The sequence below is a fragment of the Podarcis gaigeae genome (genome assembly GCF_964106915.1).
Source record: "Podarcis gaigeae genome assembly, chromosome: 8".
NCBI lineage: Eukaryota > Metazoa > Chordata > Lepidosauria > Squamata > Lacertidae > Podarcis > Podarcis gaigeae.
The window spans coordinates 71573207-71595598 of NC_139684.1; the positions used below are offsets into that span (position 1 = coordinate 71573207).

General features: G+C 44.8%; 1 protein-coding gene across 1 annotated transcript in view; it reads right to left on the reverse strand.

Moving 5' to 3' along the window:
* The window catches only part of NFKBID (NFKB inhibitor delta), a gene marked incomplete at its 5' end in the record, with an annotated part of 34561 nt that extends 16320 nt beyond the window's left edge, over positions 1-18241 (reverse strand). The window contains 4 exons of the mRNA XM_083752045.1: positions 688-791; positions 13608-13727; positions 15015-15024; positions 18194-18241. Coding sequence (XP_083608171.1) covers positions 688-791; positions 13608-13727; positions 15015-15024; positions 18194-18241 — 282 coding nt within the window. The remainder of the gene's footprint in view (positions 1-687; positions 792-13607; positions 13728-15014; positions 15025-18193) is intronic.
* Positions 18242-22392: the final 4151 nt, after the last annotated feature.

Below are 22392 nucleotides of genomic sequence, written 5' to 3' on the forward strand. Positions count from 1 at the left end.
TAATTTAGAAGGCTGAGACAAATTCATTGGACAAGAAGGCTGTCAACAGGTACCAGTCATGATGGCCACATGGAACCTCTTGTTAGAATTCCTGTTCCATGATTGCAGTCATGGGATTGTTGCCCATCACATAACGGTGTATGTTTTGACTCCACAAAGTGGGAAGTGACGGAGACAGGATGTTTGTGTTACTGTGTTCTGTGAAGTGGGACTATTGTCCTTTGTCTTTTTCTCTTTGCAGTCTGATGCTAGAGAGAGAGGGAGCCATGTTGCAGAGCTCTGTGTGTGTTTATATGTAAATAAAGTAGATTAGCCAAAATGCTGAGTTCTGTTATGCAAAGCTGCGAAGACTCTGAGGACCCCTAAGTGTGCCGGTGTCTGTTGGCATTGGTCGCTGTGATGTTCAGGCTGAAGAAAGCTTTTGAAGCTCCCGAACGATTGACCAGGAGGGAGAGAACATGCCAGTTGGGCATGTGTCTCTGCCAGGGTCCTACTCAAGTGCAGGACAAGCTCCTGACACCTCTATGCTCAGAAGCAACAGCCACTGAATGCTTGCTGTGGGGAGCAATAGCAGCAGGAGAGGGCTGCTGCTTTGCTGTTCTGCTGGGAAGTTTCCTGGAGACATCTAGCTGGAAGGGGCTTCTGGAAGCAAGGAACAAGCGCAACTGGTTTCAGCGGATGACTCACCTGGGGTCCAGTGCTGTGGCGAAGGACCATCTGCTGTTGCCTTTTTTGTTCCAGTAATTCCCGCACAGTCTGGGGTGCTAAACTGCTGCGTGGAACTTTGCAACCTGAAAGCAGAGAGAGCAAATGGAGTTGTCAGGATTGAGAGGAGGACAGCTCTACCTTAGGATCAGATCATTTCCCAAAAGCATGCAAGCATTCCACCTTCAGAGTGTCTATTTCAGGGGTAGGCAACCTAAGGCCAGTGGGACGGATGCAGCCCAATCGCCTTCTCAATCCGGCCTGCGGACGGTCTGGGAATCAACGTGTTTTTACATGAGTAGAATGTGTCCTTTTATTTAAAATGCATCTCTGGGTTATTTGTGGGGCATAGGAATTTGTTCATCCCCCCCAAAAAAAATATAGTCTGGCCCAAAACATGGTCTGAGGCACGGTGGACCAGCTCATGGCTGAAAAAGGTTGCTGACCCCTGGTCTATTTCATCAGTGGGGAAGCTACAGCCTAATTAGCCCCACCAGGCCTCACCATTTGGCCCATGGGGCCATTTTTGCCAAGCTATACTGACGTACCCCACTAGGGCATGTTGAAATTTCAAAAAAAATGAAGGGTGCTGAAACATTGTAACATGACTTGGGAATTCAAAATATATTTTGGTTAAATTAATATAGTTTAGTTTGGCTTGGTAAGTAAAAGGTGTGTAAAATTGTATAGAAATCATGAAAAATGATTTGCCAAGTTAGATTACATTCCTATTATTCTTATTGTTAAGCATTACCTGGCATTTTCAGAAAACAAAATTGAAATTCTTTGCCTTTCCGAAAGCCTCATGTGCTTCTTCGTCAAACGTAGACTTTCAAGCTAAATGTTGTCCAGTCACAAAAAAGAATAACAGCTCTGAATTTCTCACACCGCAAAACTTATTTGTAAGACCCGTCACTGAAGAAATTTGAAAAAATTAAGTTTCAGCAACTAAAATGGCACTCCCTACTACACCACTCTTGATATAACATATGATATCAGTCAGGTGTAGGGGAGGTAAATCTGCAAATTCCTACTGAAAATGGGGTTTGAAGGCCCTGCCAATCACCTGAATGTTGGCTCTTTCAAAGCCCTGTGCATTTTCCAGGCAGAGGATGTCAGGTGATTGACAGGTAGGTGACCACACCAGTCAAAGTTGGCCTGACTGGGGATGAGGAAGCTAAGAATCTGATCTACTAATCCAATCCATTTCCCCATCCCTGGTATACTTGAAAACAGACCCACAGCAAAGCTTCCCTGCTTGCAGAAAGCTAACCTGTCAAGAAAAGGATAAGCATCTTCCTCATGATGCAACAACTTCCCTGCACAAAGTCTAAAAGGAAAGTTAAATGGCATACGTACCCCAGAATTGTTTATAGTCTGCACCTAGCAAAACTGCACCCAGCTAGCACAAACCTTGCACTGAGAAAAGCTGGTATCTGCACTTCTTGCAGAAAAGATGGTGAACATTTTCAGACCAGCACATCTTGAGTTATTTTGCCACTTTCTGCTACCACTGCATATTGCAGGGCAAGGTAGCTCTACCCTGCAACTAACAAAAATCCTATTTTGGACCTAGTGCTAATTACTGCTTTTTCACATTGCAACTGCAGAATTCTCACACTGCTCTGATTCCACTATTTCAGCATGTCAGGGGCAGAGATGTGTGAATAATATGTCAATGCCTATTTCTCTCCATTTCCACATTTCCACATTTCTACATTGGCCTGCATTTTTTTTTTAAGCTTATGAAAATTCAGCAGCTTTTCAGTGTGAATTTTTCCTAACAAACAAAATTTCAATATCTAATTTTGCCTACTACACACATTTCTTGCAAGCCAGTTTCCCTTAATATAATACATTTGTATGTTATTTCACCAATTTATGCATTTTTACATGCACTTTACTGCAGTATATGCTTTTTGTCCATATCATATTTTCCAATGGGAATGTGGTCTTGAGACTGGTCTGACTTCCTCATCCATTCTGTAGGAAATTGTAGCTCTGTGAGGGGAATAGGGGTTTTCCAGTACTCTTAATGAACTATGGCTCCCAGAATCCTTTGGGGGAAGTCATGATTTATTTGTAGGATTAGACAATGATGGCTGTCCAATGAGCATTCATTCTGATTTGTTTGCAGGGAGGTTAGATGACATTACATCAACGAAAGTGTTATCTCACACCTCCCAGGGCATTTTCCCATCACTTTCCTTTCTTTTTTTATATATAAAAACCCAGATCTTTGGGGGAAGCAGTTTTCTTGCACAATTCAACTACAATTGCACAACCTGAAATTTCTAGTACGTGCTTGCATCCCATTCAAGAATAGCAACAGTCCAGAAGTGCCCTTGAAGTATTTGCTTTATTCATCAACGTGAAGAAGCAGAGTATGCCAAAGCAAAATTAGACATTCCTATGAAGCAGATCCTTCAAAGGCTGTCCGTTTCAGCTTTCCAGAAATTCTTGCATGTGTCTCTGTCTGTCTGTCTCACCTATACACATGGCCATTGTCCTTACCAACCTGCCAGCTCCCCTATTTCACATGCATAGCTGACTCATCAATGGGGCACCACCTCCTCCAAACTCTTGTTTCTCATTCAAAAATGGAGAGAGGTTTCTAGCTACCCGGAGACCATGTCATACAGCCCATTGAAAAAATACCAGCAAACCATTCTGGGCTGTTACCAGCAATCTAACAAAGGAACAGCGGATCTGCAGTGCCAGTAACAATATATTCCAGACCCAAGCCTTGACAGCAAATTAATCTTTCCTCCAGGCAACCTGTATATTCAACATTCACCCTCATTTCGCTAGCACAAAACTTGCAGTGCGGCTAGAATGCTGGGTCTTTTTTTGAGCATTTGTTCTGACTTGTTTATGGGATGGACAATGAGTATTTATCCTGCATTCATCTTGATTTGTTTCTGGGGTCTTCACACGTCTTCCTGTTACTCATTACTTCACTTCACGCTTTTCAGTGCATGTTCTCTTCCCTTCCCAAAGTGCAAAATATATGTTGTTGTTTTTTAAAAAATCAGATTAATGCACCAGGACATTTGTAATTACAAACTCCCCACCCCCTGACCAATGGACCAATTGATAATCGCTGAGGGTCTTAGAGGACCATTTCTGCCCATTGTAGCAATTTCAGAGTGCTGTGTGATTTTTAATTGCATTTCTATTGTTTCTTTTCTTTTGTATGTGCTGTATTTCACTGCATTACAATCTGAATTCCGCTGAATTCAAAATACAAAGCTGTAAAATGCGACATAGGGAACGGTGAAGCAATTAAAAACTATAGAGCGATAAGGAAGCAATCAAAAGGCAATTAAGGATCAATATAAGAAATAAAAGAAGCAATAAAAATACAGTTAAAAATCAAGGTGGATCTTTAATGGGGAAACATGAATGAAGTCCACAGACCCCAGTTTGAGAAGCCCTGTGCTCGGGCGACAGAGTGATTTGATCCAATTTTTTATTACAGAGACCTAAAGTTCCAGTACATGCTCAGGTTCCTCCTGCAAAACAGTGACAGTCTCAGAAGGCCCCTCTTAAATTCCTGAGCGCTCCTGTGACATGATTCAGAGTTTGCCCTGCCTGCTACAGGAGCAAGGCTGCTGGCAGAAAATAACAGCTCTGTGCTGCTCATGAATCCTGCTTTGACCCAACCTCGGCCTTTCATCTCCGTCACTTGTGGTTTCCCTTCTCGACGCACAAGGGATATTTTCCAGAGCAGGTGATGCTCAAACACAGATATTGTGGCCACCCCCCACCCCCCACCTCCCCAGTCCCTTGTTAAAAGCCTTCTGAGAGCAATGTGAGGAGGAGGGGAATGGCAGGCAGCATGTCAGCTCAAAGGCATGTGCTGTGGTTGTTGTCCTGGCTGCCGGTGTAAAAAACAAGGCAACTTGCAGCGCCGTTGCTTCCGTTGACGGAAGGCATGACACTGTGAAGGAAATGATGTGGAAGAAAAACTCAGCCGGCAAGGGCTGCTGGTCAGAGCTATTCCTCCACTCAACTACATTTCCTTTCCGGATCCTGTGACCTAAACCTGCAAGGTTCAGGGTGAGTCCCCTGGTGCAGATGCAAGTGTGTAAGTCAAAGGAGTGCTCTCCTCTTATTGCTGGACTCCAGCCCCCAACAGCCTCAGCCAGCATGACCCATGGCCAAGGACAATGGGAATTGTAGCGTGGTGTAGTGGTTGGAGCATTGGACTAGAGATAACACTTAATGTTGGGCGGAGGAAACAGACTGCCTTTGTAATTTTATTATAGAAAGAGGAGAACAGTGCAAGGCAGGCATTGGGAAATTTGAATCAGGGGCGCAGGCAGTGTTTCAGCACTTCAAATCCCTGTGGACGGAAGAAGTTACTGTTCTGATCTTTCCCGTGCTGCAGTGCCACCTTTGTAATGGTCAGAGCAGGTACTGCAGATCCAGGATTCCGTCCCTAGTCTGAACAGTATGTCTTGCCCATGTCCAATTTGGATTCTCTCTGTTTCTCAATTTTCCAACCTAAAGTTCATTTCTTCACATTTCGACATTTCCACATCAGTTTGTGTGATTCTTTTTTTTTTTTTAAGGGTTCAGGAAAATTAATCAGTATTTTAGCACAAATTTCCTCTAATATGCATATTTGTATGCAATTTTTGCCTAAGATAAGCATTTACCCCCCAATCTCCCCCAATTAATGCATTTTTTCTATGTTATTATCACAAATACATGCATTTTTAAAATACAAACTTTGCCTTAGTATATGCATTCATGTACACATGACTTGGCTGGGGAACTACATTGTTGGTGCAAGGAAAAATATAGGTATAAAGGGAGAAATTCTGGATGCCAAGATCCAAGGCTGGGACAAGTACTCTGCAATGAGAGAACCCCAGCAGAGATTTAAACATAATAAAATATGCAATAAAGTAAACCATGGAAATATGGGCTTAGGCCTTTAAAATATGTCCCTGCGAGTTCCAAAACTTCCCTCTAACCCCACACATCTGGTAAGTTTAAAATGGTTTACTTACAAACTCTCCAAAGGCCGGATTCATGTGCTTTTCCATACCATACAACATTCAGGAAAAGTTGCACAGGCAGTAAAACTTAGTTTAGTTCCAAAATGGCAAACATTTGTAAATTATTGGTATGGAACACAAGAATGACTTGTGAAAGCCATTCACCTAAGCTGGAGCAACCAGCTTAGCCTCTTCACACACCGAGATCACCAGGTAGACTGAGAGGAGGTACAATAGTCTTGATTACCTATATCCTCTAAGGTAAGGGAAGTGAACACAGCTAAGGACAGCTGGCAAGACAGCTTACTCTATGGCATTAACCCCTTTATGCATTAAGTAGACTTAAGCATGTTGGTTAAACGAGGCAGGTTATCCCCCATACATTGCTAAATTTGGGGAAGTTCGAATTTAGAAAGGATGTCTGGGTTTCAATACTCTTATTGTTTTGGAAAGTGAAAATTCGAGAAGTTCACCTTTAAATGTTTACCGAATTGAGTTTTCTCTGCAACACTACTTTCCTGCTTGACTTGAGGGTGGCAACAATTAGTCCATTCTTGGACATACCTTTTGCTTTTCCTAGAGCTGCACTTCAAGTCTCTCTTGGAACTTAGCCAAGGCTTGCTAGCAAGCTTTGCTGGTTTAGATAAATAGTAGAAGCAGAGCCCTAGATTTGGGAGAGGGAGGTTTGTGATGGAATTTCCTCTTTTGCTACGGCACCTCAAGTGGCCATCATTCTGGGGAGGCAGTAAAATGGGGCCCCTTCTGCACACAATCCCATCCTACACATACAATCTCATGCACCATGAAAGAAAAATTAGCATCTCCTAGATTCCTGAAAATGATATCTTGGCTGAGAGCATGAAATAAACGTTTGTTTTTATTTCAGAAATTCCACCTTCAACAGTTCTGAAAACTGTATCTTGGCCCAGACTGGGGATTCATGCCATGTCCCCAAATACCCCTTCCCTTTCAGCTATCCTACCACCTCACAAGAAACATCCAGGCTGAAAAAGAATCCTACTAGGCTTTTCTTGGTCTTTATAGAAGTATTATCTTGCCAATATTTTGAATTTTTTAAAAAAATCTGGTGGACCAATATGGCATCAAATATTCCATAAACCAGGAGTGGGAAATCTCCAGTCTGGGGAACAAATGTGGCCCTCAAAGCCCCATTATCTGGCCCTTGGAATTTTCCCTAGGCCACACCCCCTCTCCAGCCACACCCTTTACTTGCCTGGCTTTGAGCCATTGAATGAATTTTGCCTCTTGCTTCCTGGATGGAGGACAGAGAGAGTTGTGCACCTAATGCACAAAGGTAGCATTTGCTTTAATTGCTCTGCCCAGTTTTGCCCCTGGCTCTGCTCACCTCTGTAATGTGGCCCCTGGAAGGTTGATCAGAAGGGAATGTGGCCCTTGGGCTGGAAAAGAATCCCCACCTCTGACATTGTTCAAAAGAGGAGATCCATCCACCTACAGTCTAATGTGATCTAGACTGCTTTGCCACCTCCTCCTTGGGCTACCTGCCTCATTCAAGGGGTAAATAAATCAGCAAAAAGGAATTGAAAGTGGTATACACAGAGATGTGAGAGCCAGATTAAATGCCCTTCAATAATTCACCATTGTAAATCATGACTGGTGGAGGGAGAGTAACCCCTCTATCTTTATACTGGAACTGGGAGCCATCAGAGGAAACTAGAGGGACAGTGTTGGTGGACTACAGCTCCCATCACCCCTGACTATTGGGTGAGATTGCTAGGGATGATGGGAGTTGTAGTCCATCCCAGCAACATCTGGGGAACCAAGGTTGACTAGCTCGACATATCTGTGCCCTTAAGTACAGGGTTGTTCAAACACAAGCCAGCAGTCTGGGCCTTCCAGTCCAGACTAGGAGCTTAGCATGGTAGTAGAGGGCTTTAACCCCCTGCCCTCAGCTATGGTCTTGATCTCTTTCAGGCTCCCTGCTGTGGCTGCAGAATGCATAGGAAAGAGAGAAAAAACCCACATCTCTCTCACTTACTTCAATGGAATTCCATGCCTTCTCCTTGTCTCCACCCACCGCTGTATGGATGGGGAATGTAGAGCTCCTGATTTGGATTGGGGCCATAGCAGAGCACAGATATGTAGCTAATGTATGACCCAGTTTGACCCCAATTAGCAGACTGTTAATCCAGAGTAGATGCTAGGAAGCGTTCCCAACAGTGCAGCTGTCAAAATTATATCATTAAATAATCTTAATATTATTGATTAGCCCATTTGAGTGGCCCTCATCCTACTCTAGGTGCCCCCACCCCAGAAGTAGTTAAGAAGGTCCTTCCTTGGTAACTTCTTCTGCAAAAGCTGCCTCTAGAGGAGGCTGATCACTGCTATCATTGGCTAATCACTGTTGATGGAGACCTATCTCTCTTGAGATCGCTCAATTCTTTTCGAAAACCATCTCAGCTAGTAACCATCAAGCGGCAGTGCCAAAGCTATGGAATAATCTCCCTGGAGACCTTCGCCTGCTTCTATTTTCGTGCCAACTTAAAACACGGAAGGTCACCTCCTGACTGCCTGAATTTTGCGGGAGGGATTGACGTGCATTGTGGAAATGTAGGTCTGCATAATTCAAGTGGGTTTAAGCACTCTGTCACCTTGGCGGAACAAATCCACTTTTTAAAAAGAGAGAGAGAGAGAGGACTTTTTTGCAGTTAGGAAAGTGATGGGGAAAGTGTATTGCGAAGTGTGGGGAGAATGATAAACAGGAATTCATTTAACCATCACAAAAGCAAATAAGGATGAATACTCATTGCTTTATCACCTCCCCACCAATGAATCAGAACCCATACACAATAAAGACCAGATGTAAGCTACCCGGTGCACAAGCTTTGAACAAGCAAATGGATATGAATGCTGATTCAATAGCTCACCTGGAGGAGCCCTTATTTGAAAGAGATTTTAATATCAGCTGAATGAACTTTATGTTGTTTGCAAACTGCTAGCAAAAGCAGCTGTTGCAGACACAGTGCTTGCCGTGCCTTGTATCATCAAGGCTACCCATGCAAGAAATGCAAAACTCTCTCTAGTCTTAAATGGTTGAACAAGAGGTCAATATAATAGATATAACATCTTTTATTACGGTGGGAAACCTGTGCCCCTCTGCATGCTGGTATGTCTTATAGGGGTGGATGAATCTGTTGATTTTGGTTTTCTCAGTTTCTCCTTTTTCCAATCTCACGTTCAGTTCTACAGCAATTTGTGATTTATTGGGAAAATTCATATGCATTTTAGTGCAAATCCCCCCTAACAAGCACATATTTCTATCCAGTTTTTGACTAATATACAGAGTCTTGCAAGCAGTCTCCCCTATTATAATGCATATTTGTATATTGTTTTCACTAATATATACATTTTTATGTACACTTTCCCCAATATATGTACATTTGTAAGCACTGGTTGGTTGGAGAACTCCATCGCAAAATTCAGAGAAATGCGAATTTCAGACGATAGCTGTGTTTCAGTTCTTGAACCAATACTGTACATCAAGTGTGAACTAGGGAGATTCTCATTAGATAGAGTATCATTAATTAGTTGATTTTGCTTCTGTATTAATGAGAATCTACCTATCTCCCCTTTGTCTAGCAGTTTGATGGTTAGTGCGTTAGATATGGACATGAGGACGAGGGTTAAAATCCTTACAAACTCCCTGGATGACCTTACTTCAGTCACTGTGTCACAGCCTAGTGGAGCAAGGGTGGGCAGAAGAACTATTTTTTCCAGTCTTAGCTCCTTGGAGTAAAGGTGGCATAAATATTTAAATGTGCTGTAAATCCAGGTGTCTATCCAGCCTTCAGCCTCAGCCAGCATGGCCAGGGGTGATGGAAACTAGGTAACAATTGTGAATTTTGACTGCTGTTTTGTGGGGGAGGAAACTTCTGCAGAAAGAAAACCAGCCCATCAAGGACAATGGGTTCTACCCAGTTTTCTTCCCTTCCACATTACTTTTCTAACCTACAGGGCATCTGTGAAACAACAGATTCCCTTGGATAGCTCAATTGGTAGAGCATGAGACTGTTAATCTCAGGTTTGTGGGTTCGAGCCCCACGTTGAGCAAAAGATTCCTGAATTGCAGGGGGTTGGACTAGATGACCCTCGTGGTCCCTTCCAACTCTACAATTCTTTGAACGATGGTGTTGCAATTGGCACAGAGGGACCACCTGTGGTTTGCGAGAAGAACTTCCACCCACTTGGTGCGGGCAGAGGAGTCAAAACCCCAGAGAGCCAGACTTAACCCCGAGAGCGCAAGGGGCTTTCATGGGGAAGCCGGAGGACATGGGGATTCCGAGTCTCTGGTTAACCAGCAGACCGGCAGACATCTGGGCCTGGCTCTGAGCCCAGTGCTTTCTTCTTTTTCTGGCCAAGGGACTACCATCGCCCCCCTGCCCCCGGTGGCAGGAAAGAGACAAAGCGTTCTGCTGTGTGTGGCCATGTGTGATCAGCCCCCGCACTCGGCAAAGTAAAGAGGCCGCGTGCAGAATGGAATCCCCAGCGACGCGTCACTGGGAAACCCCAGATTATTTCCTGTCTTCTTGGAAGCGGCCAGATGGTTCGATCTCTTGAGATGGTGTGTGTGTGTGTGTGTGTGTGTGTGTGAGAGAGAGAGAGAGAGAGGGAGACATCTGGGGGAAGCCACACACCTCACGGGGCTGACTCTGCCCAGGTCCCTTCTGAAACAAGAGGAGCAGGGACCCAGGCGTCCTGGCTCTTCTGTTTCCTCCCCCCTCCCAATCAATGGAACATCAACGGCCCACGCTTGCATCCTTTGCTGATACAGCTCTCTTCCTGTGTCTGCCGACAGCTGTGCTGTGAATACACAAGTGGTCCAGGGGGTGGGGAAATCTGTGGGTCTTTAGATGTTGCCGGACTCCATCAACCCACCACTGACGGCCATCCTGGTTGAGCCGAGGGCATCCCGAGACTAACAACATCCAGGGTCCTTACTGCAGCATCGCTCCTTGCGCGTGTTAGTTGCCAAGTTGCCCCAAAAGCAGGACACAACAGCCCAATCTGTTCTTACGCCTTTGGCAACACTTTGCTGGATGGCAGGTGGCAGAGCCTGAAGCCTTTCACAACACAGTAACTCCTGAGTACCTGCACACATCAAGCTGCTCGTTAAAGGTACAGCAGCAGCTTTTTCAACTTGAGATTGGAGCAGGAGGGAGGTAGAGGGTCCTTAATGAAATAAATATACTAGATTCATACCCAGGGTTGTATCCAATACTAAGAGGAGATCCACTGAAATTAATGGGAATGATGATATTTGGTTCATTAACTTAACTGGGTGTAATCGGAGTAGAAATCAGCTTGTGGCAAACCCCAGACACTTACCGATTATAGCCAAAATGTACACCCCCCAATAATCTTTTTTAAAAGCATAGTGAGGGGGCACCAGGAAAGGCCAGCCTCCCCTCGACTACAGTGGTACCTTGGTTCTCGATCTTAATCTGATCTGGGAGTCCGTTTGACTCCCGAAACTATTAGAAAACCAAGGCGCAGCTTCCGATTGGCTGCAGGAGTTTCCTGCACGCAAGCGGAAGCAGCGTCAGACGTTCGGGTTCTGAAAAACGTTTGCATACCGGAACACTGGGTTTGCGGTGTTTGGGAGCTGATTTGTTCGGGAGCCAAGCCGTTCAAGTACCAAGGTACCACAGTGCTTCTAATTTTAGCACTGAAAACCATGAGTCAGAATGATGCAATTCATGTTGCATAATGTGGCTTGCGCAAAGAGGCTCCTTCTCTTACGCCGGACTGGGCGCCCCACGGGGCTGGTGCCACTTGAAATTGTGTACGGCAGGTAAACACACCTGTCTGGTAAATGCAGTTGCGTTCTGATCTGCTAGTTTTAGGAGCCCAAGCACAAATACCCTCCCGCAGTAGGCCTGTTTGTTTATTTATGAAACAGTACCCTGGCATGGAGGGAAGCGGGTGGTGCTGTGGGTTAAACCACAGAGCCTAGGACTTGCCAATCAGAAGGTTGGCGGTTCGAATCCCTGCAACGGGATGAGCTCCCGTTGCTCGGTCCCAGCTCCTGCCAACCTAGCAGTTCGAAAGCACGTCAAAGTGCAAGTAGATAAATAGGTACCACTCCGGCGGGAAGGTAAACGGTGTTTCTGTGCACTGCTCTGGTTCGCCAGAAGCAGCTTAGTCATGCTGGCCACATGACCCGGAAGCTGTACGCTGGCCCCCTCGGCCAATAAAGCGAGATGAGTGCCGCAACTCCAGAGCCGGCCACGACTGGACCTAATGGGCAGGGGGCCCTTTACCTTTACCTTTACCTTTACCTTTACCTTTACCTTTACCCTGGCATGGTGACATGTGAGAGTGTAGATCAGTCTCCTGATCTAACTATAAATGTGTCATTTTAGAGCAGCGATTTCCCAAAGTCAACCTGCTCCTTTGGGGACAAAGGGCACTGGATCACCTCCACACTGTATATTTCAAGTACACAACTCCCTCCCTCAAATAATCATGGGAACTGTAGTTTCTGAAGGGTGCAGGGGATTTTAGCTCTCTGGGGAGTAAACAACAGATCCAATGATTCTTTTTTTGGGGGTGGGGGTGGAGTCATGTGCTTTGAATGTATGGTGTGGATGTGACCCATAACAGACACGGCTGCAAAGGAGGGGGACGGCGGAGTGTCTGCATGTCAGTGAATCACCACTGCATGTCCCTTCAAAAGCGTGGAGAGGAACCAGATTGACAGGACCAGGCAATCGCTGTTTAGAGACCACCGGAGTGTGTGGCACCCTAGCTGAGTCACATGAAAACGTGACGGGTGGAAAGTAGACGGCACCTCTGAAGAACACCATCACATTTGTTTCCTAGCTCTTGTTACAGTGACTTCATCCTCCAGCAGAGTAGGCCTGCGGCCTCAGATGCTCTTACCGGGGACTGGAACCTCTGAATAAGCATTTCTTAGGGTTGCTGAGTCAGTTTCCCATGTCCCTTTATTTCTATGCCAAGGGGGGAATATGATACTCCCCCTTGCATCCCTAATTGCAAAATGTAGCCATACCCTTAGCATGCCAAGAGGGCAACTCCAGAACAGCATGGACATAAATACTGCACTGAGCTCAAGGCAGTATAGGTCTAATCGAAAAGCCCAGTTCCACAATGATCTTCTCTTGGAGAGACAGTCCACTTCTAATTGTTAAATGTTACAGTATACCAAATCCATCTTTTAAGAAGGCTTGCCAGTGAGGATTGCTAATCTTTCCTTTCTGGCAGGGCTTCTGTGCTGGCGCTCTCTCTCTCTCTCTCTCTCTCTCTCTCTCTCTCTCTCTCTCTCAATGTTTATTTATGTATTTCTGAGTGCAAGTATTGCAGGTAAGTAATAGTGCTGATACAAATATTTAGGTGCATCCAGTAGTCCTAACACATCAGGAGCAAAATTAATAAACTTGAAATTGCCACGCTCAGGACCACACATAGGGAAGGCAAAAATGTTTACGGCTGTGTTCCTAGTAGAAAATCAAGGTCTATTCCAGAGCTGGAGAAAAGCTTGTGCCATATTTAGCTTCTTTTTATTTGCGTTGACATAATCCCATGGACAGATGCCAGATTGCCAGATTACCATTGGTTTAGCTCTTCCTTTAGCATGTTTTTACGGCTTCTGTGCTCTTTAACACCTGCAAAAGCAGGCAGAAATTCAACTAATGAAACTTTTTAGCCCATGCTAAGGAAAAGCGTCACCTGTTGAATTGCCTGCCTTGCAGCTGTTAATAAGAAGCCTTCTCTGGGAAAAAGCTGAAGCAATTCTTTTGCGTCTAAAGGGGACTGTTTACACCCCAGAACAGTCAACAAAGCGATTACACCCTCCCAAAAAACCCAAGGCTTCTTAAGGAATCTGCCACTTACCTTTCTGTAGTCTCAGACCCATCTCCAGCCCTTGGGGGGCACCAGACCCTTTCCCTTCCTCCGCCACCTTCCTCTGCTGCTTCTGACACGACGCAGCCGTCTCACAAAGGAACTTCTGAGCTCATGAAGAGGAAGCAAAGCTTCAGTTTATACTAGCGAGAGGAAGTGGTTGCACAGCCCCTTTCAAGAGAACCACGCCTCCTTCCCACCTGTCTAGAAATAACACACTTTTTAAAAAGGGGAGCCAGAAATATGGTGGAGGGGAGGCTGAAGGCAAAAAAACCTTTAAGAGAGAATGCCGTGTTTTGCGAGGGAGGTTCTGAATTTTCACTTTGTTTTTATTCATTCTGGTTTCATACAATTTTATTTAGAATATATATATATATATATATTTGCTTTCGTAGATTTTCACGGGTACAGGAATGCAGGTTTTGGTGTCCTCGGGTGTCTTCCCGTGTAAAAGTTGGGGTGTCTAGGCGACGTTTCGACGAGGTCTCACTCGTCATCTTCTCAGGAAAACTCTTCACAAAGTTCAAGAGGTCAAGACACAAAGACTTTAGCAACTAATCCACACCTAATGACCCACCTAAGTGGTACTCAGGATATCACTCAAGAAATCACTCAAGGTATCTCTCAAGTAATTAAGGAACAAAAGAAGAAAAGGCACACTAGCCTGGGAACTTCCTCTCTGCCCAGAACATTGGAGGCTAGACACCACACCCCCTCTACAGTATTTATAGGAACTCAAACATTGAGATCCCGCTCTGTTCCAGTAACAAGAAGCCGAAAGCACCAGCCTGAAGATGACGAGTGAGACCTCGTCGAAACGTCGCCTAGACACCCCAACTTTTACACGGGAAGACACCCGAGGACACCAAAACCTGCATATATATATATATATATATGCACAATATTTCATTTTAATATTTGTTAAGTGGAACAATGCTTCCGATACAATAATCTTTATTGTCATTGTCCCATACAGAACAACGAAATTGAAAAAATCTACATCAGACATTCAAAAACTAATAAGCCTGCTATCCCAGCTATCCCAGCCTGGTTAACCCCCAAAAAAACTCCGATACCCCATAATTAAATACAACATACTCCCATAGAGACTGCCTTACACTGCGTTTAAAACCAAAATCGCATTTGGATAGAAACTGTTTCTCAGACGGCTAGTCATAGTCTTTATAACCCTGTACCTTCTTCCAGAAGGCAGAAACTGAAAGAGATCATTTCTGGGGTGTGCACTATCCTGCACTATCTCTGCAGCTTTCTTATGCCACCTGGAAGCATAGATTTGATCCAAGGCTGGTCCAGCACATTTGCCACTGGAGGGGAAATTATGCCACTGCCTCCAACATTGTTGGTTACGCCGCTACTGCTGTCCTCTCTCCCACCTACCTGCCACCTCCTGAGAAAAAAAAAGGAGGTGAAAAAGGAGGTCTGGAGGCAGTGGCAGAGTCACTGTCATCATCATTGGAGGAGGCGGGGTGGCAGCAGAGAAGTTGGCAGCAAAAGAGGAGGAGGGAAATGCAGGAGATGGCAAGTGGCATGCTCCTTGCAGGCCCAATCTGTTGCCCCTCCCAGCTGTCCCAAATTTGCCACCCAAGGCAGTAGCCTCACCAAGCCTCCTGGACAAGTCTACTCTGCTATCATCATCATCATCATCATTATTATTACAGTGGTACCTCAGGTTACATACACTTCAGGTTACATACGCTTCAAAATGTGTCACTTTAGAGCAGTGATTTCCCAAAGTCAAGCTGCTCCTTTGGGGACAAAGGGCACTGGGTCACCTCCACACTGTATACAAGTGGTACTTTGGGTTACATACGCTTCAGGTTACATACGCTTCAGGTTACAGACTCCGCTAACCCAGAAATAGTTTCAGGTTAAGTACGGACCTGCGGAACGAATTAAGTACTTAACCTGACGTAAAAGGTAAAGGTAAAGGTACCCCTGCCCATCAGGGCCAGTCGTGACCAACTCTAGGGTTGCACGCTCATCTCGCTCAAGGTACCACTGAGGTACCGCTGTATTAAAAAAGGGGAATGCTGTGATTTGCTCAGAGAGCCTCCTCTGCCGATCTTAACACTTGAGAAGGTCTGTGGAGAAGGAGGCAGTCTTTCAGATACCTGGGGTCAAAGATGTTTAGAGCTTTAAAGACCAACTGGGGCACCTTGAACCAGGCCCAGTTTGGAGGTTATCTACCAGAGGATGGAGCAGCCAAGTCATCTCTGTCCAAATCAATACATGACTGCCAGAACCCAAAAACAAGTAGCTTAATATGTTTACGGTTTAGTTATGGCTGACATTTCATGCACGCTTAAAATGAAAGTCATTTCCAAGTATGCAAGGATAGTGTGGCATTGCACTGTTACTGTATGAAATTTTATTGTAAGCAAGTCTATTCCAGGCCTTTCCTTTCCATATAGCTCATTCTAATAGGCCGCAGAACAGTACCATCCCTCAGAACATTCAGGATTGCCCCTTGTACAATTCCTTCTTCCAAACAGATTCTGACAGTTTATCCATAGCTGCCAGTTCAATACATTTCAAGAACCAGTCCTGCCCATCCATTTTCCAGCCCAAATGATTTCTGCAGCTGTTCTTAAGATAGAAACTGAAAGTATTTGTCTTTTATCAACAGGATCAGCAGTATTGTGGGCCCTATTACAAAAGCCAATTATATCTGGAACACATTGCAGGGGTTTTCTCCGATAATTTGTTACAGACGGACGTTTTCACTGCACGTGCGCATTGCTGTGTGTAGTCTGCCTGGCATTTCCAACACTTGAAGTTGTCAGCTCTGTAAATTCTTTTCCATCTTGCTGGCATTAGATACCATTTCAATAGCAGCTGATACCATGTTATTTTAATTGATAAAGATATGTTATCTACTTGGTTCCACACTTCATTCCAGAATGGCTCTCTGATATTCCTCCCTGGTTCTCTTTCCCTTCTCAGTCCACAGACTATTTCACTCTCTTGTATCCATCAAGACCTAATAGTTTCTTGAAACAGATCCCTTTGTATCAGCTTTGATACTCTTCTTCCATGCTGTCATCAGCCTGGGGGACAACCTAGGCTGCAGCAGCTCCATTAAGAAAACCATCATTTGAAAATATTGATGCCAGGATGGTAGCAACCTCCCTGGACTTAAAGATATTTCATGTCTTGTTAATAGACATCCATCTGGAATAAACTCACCACAGCACAACATCCCATTTCTCAACCAATCCGGGAAATCCGATTTCTCCTAATAAAGCTGCAATGCCAAATCACCATGTCATGGATGAAATGTAAGAACTCAGTTTTGTTTCATACTTATCCCTTTTTTATTATTAATTTCTAAGGAACTATGGGGTTTTTCACCCTCCCTGATCCTCCCCTCCATCCTTCCTTTATACCCACATTAGTTTTGCTGGAGGGGAAAATCTATAAATAGCTATCTTACTGATGCAGGTCTTCCTCTTTCTTCTGGGAAATCCGTAACTTCAGCTGTAATAGCTGCGCTGCTTCGCAATATCTAGCTAGAATCAGGACTGCGAGCCCTCCTTTCCGTTTTGATGTATGCATGCTGTTACTATCTGCTGTAGGATGCTTATCTTGCCAAATAAAATTCTCAAGACTTTTCTCCCAGCTTTTCAGCTCTCTCGAGACAACCAGCAGGGGTAATGTAATAAACAAAAATAAAAAATCTCTGTAATATTCTAATCTTTATTGCATTAATCCTGGCTAACCAAGATAACTGCAGCTTACTCTGCCTATCTATATCAGACTTCGCCGCCTATCCCAGAGGATCATAATTGATCTTCCCAATTTTATTGACATCATCTACCAGCTTAACCCCAAGGCACTTTACTGCTTTTTTTGGTAACTAACTCATATGGTTGCATGATCTGTAGTTTATCCTGTGCATCAAGGTTGATTGCAATAACCTCTGTTTTGTTTTTCTTCTCATCACACTCAGAAACAGGCCCAAAAGCTTTTATAACATTAAAATCACAACACTGCAATAGTATTGGGTTTCCCCGAGATGACATTATATCACCCACAGGCAATGCTATATTAATTTGACCGTTTCTTAACCCAGTGCAGTGGAACCTTGTTTCTCGAACAGCTTAGTTGACAAGCAAATCAGCTCCCGGACGCCGTAAGTCAGGGGCCAGCAAACCTTTTCATCAGGGGGCTGGTCCACTGTCCCTCAGACCTTGTGGGGGGCCAGACTATATTTTGAAAAATAATAATGAACGAATTCCTATGCCCCACAATTAACCCAGAGATGCATTTTAAATAAAAGCACACATTCTACTCATGTAAAAGCACGCTGATTCCCAGACCAACCAACCGTGGGCTGGATTTAGAGGGCAATTGGGCCGGATCCGGTTTGCCTACCCATGCCATAAGTGTTCTAGTTTCCGAACATTTTTCGGAAGCTGAGCGTCAGATGCGGCTTCCACTTGAGTGCAGGAAGCTCCTGCAGCCAATCAGAAGCTGCACCTTGGTTTTCAAATGGTTTTGGGAGTCAAACAGACTTCTGGAACAGATTAAGTCCAAGAACCAAGGTTCCACTGTACCCTGTATCTCTGGTTCACGTCTAAGAGGCTACAGGCTCTATTGCTCATGCGAATAGCAGCAGTGACACTGGACAGCCTTTTCTTGCATAACCTCCAACATTCCTCAAATGAAAAGAGGGACATTTATCACTCAGTCTCCCCACTGACCCTCCATGAGCCCCTCCCCGCAGAACTGGGAACTGTAGTTTATTAAGGGTGCTGAGTATTTTTAGGATACACTGTATTCCCCTCACAGGGCTAAAGTTTCATAGTTACCTAGGATGAGGGATTGACTGTGAACCCAACTCCGAGAATGGCAGCTCTGTGAGGGGGGTCTCGTAACCACTCTCAGTGCACTTAACAAACTACAGTTCCCAGAATCCTTTGGGGGGGGGGAGCCATGGCTGCTTAAAGTGGTAGGATGCTGCTTTCAATGCATAGTGCAAATGGAGTATTTTATACGTGTCACATTCAGGACCCAGGGATGTTCTTCTTTGTTTAAAATAATAAAAAAATATTCTAGAGGCAAATTTCTAGGATTGATGGAGAATTGGAAAATGCTCTCAGCAGCTTGAATTCAACAGAAAATAAATAGATTAAAAATTTGTAATGAGGCAAGTGGTGCTCCACAGTGTCACCTTGTGGATATTTGTGTGAATTTTCTGCATAATCACAGTGAATATGGAGTGCAGCTGCCAGTCAGTGTACACAGTATCAAGCTAGATGGGCCAATGGGTCTGACTCATCATAAGGCCTCCACCTGTAACAACAGCTCACCAAGCCCGACCACAGAACCTCTACTCTGTTCCACTGAACTTTCTAAGAAATGTATTCAAATTCACAAACAGTTCTCTGCCTTTCCTGAGAAACTGGTGGACTCACCATTACACACACACACACTATTGTTTGTTACATGAGCGCTGGCACAAATGGCTTCTCAAAACTCTCAGCCCTGTTGGTCAGCGGGAATTTCACATAATTTTTTCAGGGCGGGGAGATAAATTCCCCCAACAGCTCAATCAGGGGCTAGACTCACTGTTGGCAGTTGTGACAGCAAGGCTTCTTTCCCCTCAGCCCTTTTGCCACTGGCAGCAGCAGCAGGTCTGTAGACAACCAGGCTTAATTTCTGGCGTCCATTTGCAGTATCCTGGGCTGAGCATCATTCCAGGGAGAGTTTGTGTGTGTGTGTGTGTGTGTGTGTGTGTGTGAGAGAGAGAGAGAGAGAGAGAGAGAGAGAGAATGTGGTGCTGGGAATGCTGGCTGTTCTCAGTATATTCCTGTGCCTGTGAAAGTAGCCTTGATCTACGGAGTTGAAGTAAAAATCCCCTAGGCAGATGTGTACAGAGAAATTCTAGCTCCGTTCAGTGTCTTTCTTCGAACACTTATTTATGATTGTTTATTAAATTTACGGCCCACCCCTTCCTCCCAAACGGGGCCAGGGCAGCAAACACACAAACGATAAAAACATCTCAACACAATTCCGACTGGGGAAGATCTCTGCCCAAGCAACCCATCTCTTGAATATGCTCAATGACTACTGTTCCAGAAAAAAAGGAACTTTGCACAGATATACAGAACAGTACAGTTAAGTTGTGGGTGAACATATCAGACGACACAGTGATTTTTCAAACAGCTCTTCTTTATTCAGAGGCCAGAACATAACTGAACTGAAGGGCTCAGTCAGCCTGCTTATATAGAGCTCCAGTATAACGTAACTGTAGCAACTTTCTAAAACTATCCAATCACTGAATGTCGCTTTCGATCCTTCATTTGCATAACTATCTACAGTATCCATCCAATCACTGAACGTCACTTTCGATCCTTTATTAGCATAACTATCTACAGTATCCTCCTGCTGGCCCAGGGTGAGAACTTCAGTACATAACAAGTACCAAACGAAACAAGATAGAGAAACGTAAAGGCAGAATTTCTAATAACTGTATCACAATGCAAAATGCCAGGCGTATAGAACAAAATTCTAAGTTTGTAAAACGAGTTCCTGGCCCAAGTTTCACTTGCAGCAGCAAAATATTTAGCCACAGTCTCTGCTTAGAAGGCCATACCCTCCAAAATCTTTCAGATGAAAGTTGGGATATTTTTGTCTGAGGAATGTAAGGTATTTTTGGTTTGGGAAAAAGCAGGATGGGAGGGGGGATACATGTGCGCCCACTCTGTACATGCCCAAAGGTGCTACTGCCACCCCTTCATCACCTCACATGTTACTGGGTGGGACCCTAGACCTCTCCCCGATCCCGCAAGCTGCTGAAGACTCACCCACCACCGCTGCTATTTCCAATCTGCATCGCGGCCCTTTAAGCCTCTCTGCCCTCTGCCTACGGTTCTCAGTGGCACCTTGGTGAATGACATCAGACCACGCTGCCAAGCTTGGAGCCAGCTGCCATGTTTTGAGGGACAGAGAGGCAGGATGGGTGAGGATCAGATCCAAACCACCTTCTTTGGAGAGTCAGGCCCCATGTGGGCTCCGTGATCTGCCACTGCTCTCTCTCTCTCACTTGCTGCCAGTGCGGCACTGTGAGGGAGGGAAACAAAGCCTTGAAATCAGGATGCTTCAAGTCAGAAGCTGTGAGGGCAAAACTGGGGCAGTTAAGGGGTATGAAAGGCTTGTTGGAAGAGGAAGGTCTTCAGTAGGCACTGAAAAGAAGTGGGGAAAGTTGCTGTTGCACCCAGGACCTGCTTTCAGGCCTCCCGTTGACCTCTGGTTGGCCAGTATGAGAACCAGATGCTGGCCTGATCCACAGAGGTTTTCTTATATTATGTCCAGTGGCTGGGGTTTATAGGTGTTGTAGTCCAGCAAGATCGTAATCTGGTGAACCGGGTTCGCATCCCCGCTCCTCCACATGCAGCTGCTGGGTGACCTTGGGCTAGTCACACCTTGGGCTAGTCACTGAAGTCTCTCAGCCCCACTCACCTCACAGAGTGTTTGTTGTGGGGGAGGAAGGGAAAGGAGAATGTTAGCCACTTTGTGACTCCTTCGGGTAGTGATAAAGCGGGATATCAAATCCAAACTCTTCTTCTTCTTCTTCTTCTTCTTCTTCTTCTTCTTCTTCTTCTTCGACCTCAGATTTCCCTATCTCTGATCTCAAGTTGCCTATAAACCCATGATGTTGACAATTGCTTTATTAAATGTTCCTGTATTTTCTAATTGTTAGACACAAACAGTGGGATTTTGAGTGGGGTAGTCACATTAGTCTGTTGTGCCAAAAATAACCATCTTGTGACATCTTAAAGATTAACAAATGTATTATGGGACAGTTTGTATGTTTATATTTTCAGAAGATAGAATGATGCACCAATTATTTTATACTGTTTTGGAGGGTTAATATGTCTCTGAGAAAGGTGGAGGGCACAAGGAGAAGGGGACGACAGAGGAAGAGATGGTTGGACAGTGTTCTCAAAGCTACCAGCATGAGTTTGACCAAACTGCAGGAGACAGTGGAAGACAGGAGTGCCTGGCATGCTCTGGTCCATGGGGTCACGAAGAGTCGGACATGACTAAACAACAACAAACAATGCCTCTGAGATATGACATGGCACCGTTCTCTCTTAAGAGAGTTCTTTCCTGACTTAGGCCTGACCTACACATGCAGCAGTATGACAGATTATAATTTCAATGTTATAGGCAGGTGCCTGGGGGTATATTACATTCTACCACTTGCCCCCATCATCAGAATCACCTCATTCTCCTGAAGGACAGTCCAGGTTTGAGAAGCACCTTCTGCTGGGCTTACTTGCTGTCCCAACTGTTCATGCCCACCATTTTTATGGCCTTGGCTGCGCCATACTAGAAAGCCCTACTCTAGTCTACTCCACATGAACTACCTTGGACAGACTGATTTGCCCTCACTTTAAAAAGTTGCATTTTATAGAAGCGGTAATTATAGCATGCATTGAAAACAAGGGGAAGTGATGCGTCACTGGGCGACGTGAACAGGAAATGGAACAGCAAGGGGCTGTGGGTGACTCTGGTGGTCTCTCACTTCATTACTCAGAGAAGAGGGAGGAAATGGAGGTGTAGGATGCAGCCATAAACAACTGAAGGGCTTTGCAGTTCCTCACATTTGGGAAGGTAGAGGAGGGATAACAAAAGGAGGAACGATGACAGCTTCTGAAACAGAAACCCAGCACTCATCTCTTGACTTGTCAAACTCCTGAAAGTTTAGGGTCTCTGAACTGGTGGAGGGCAGCAAGCTGATTCATGT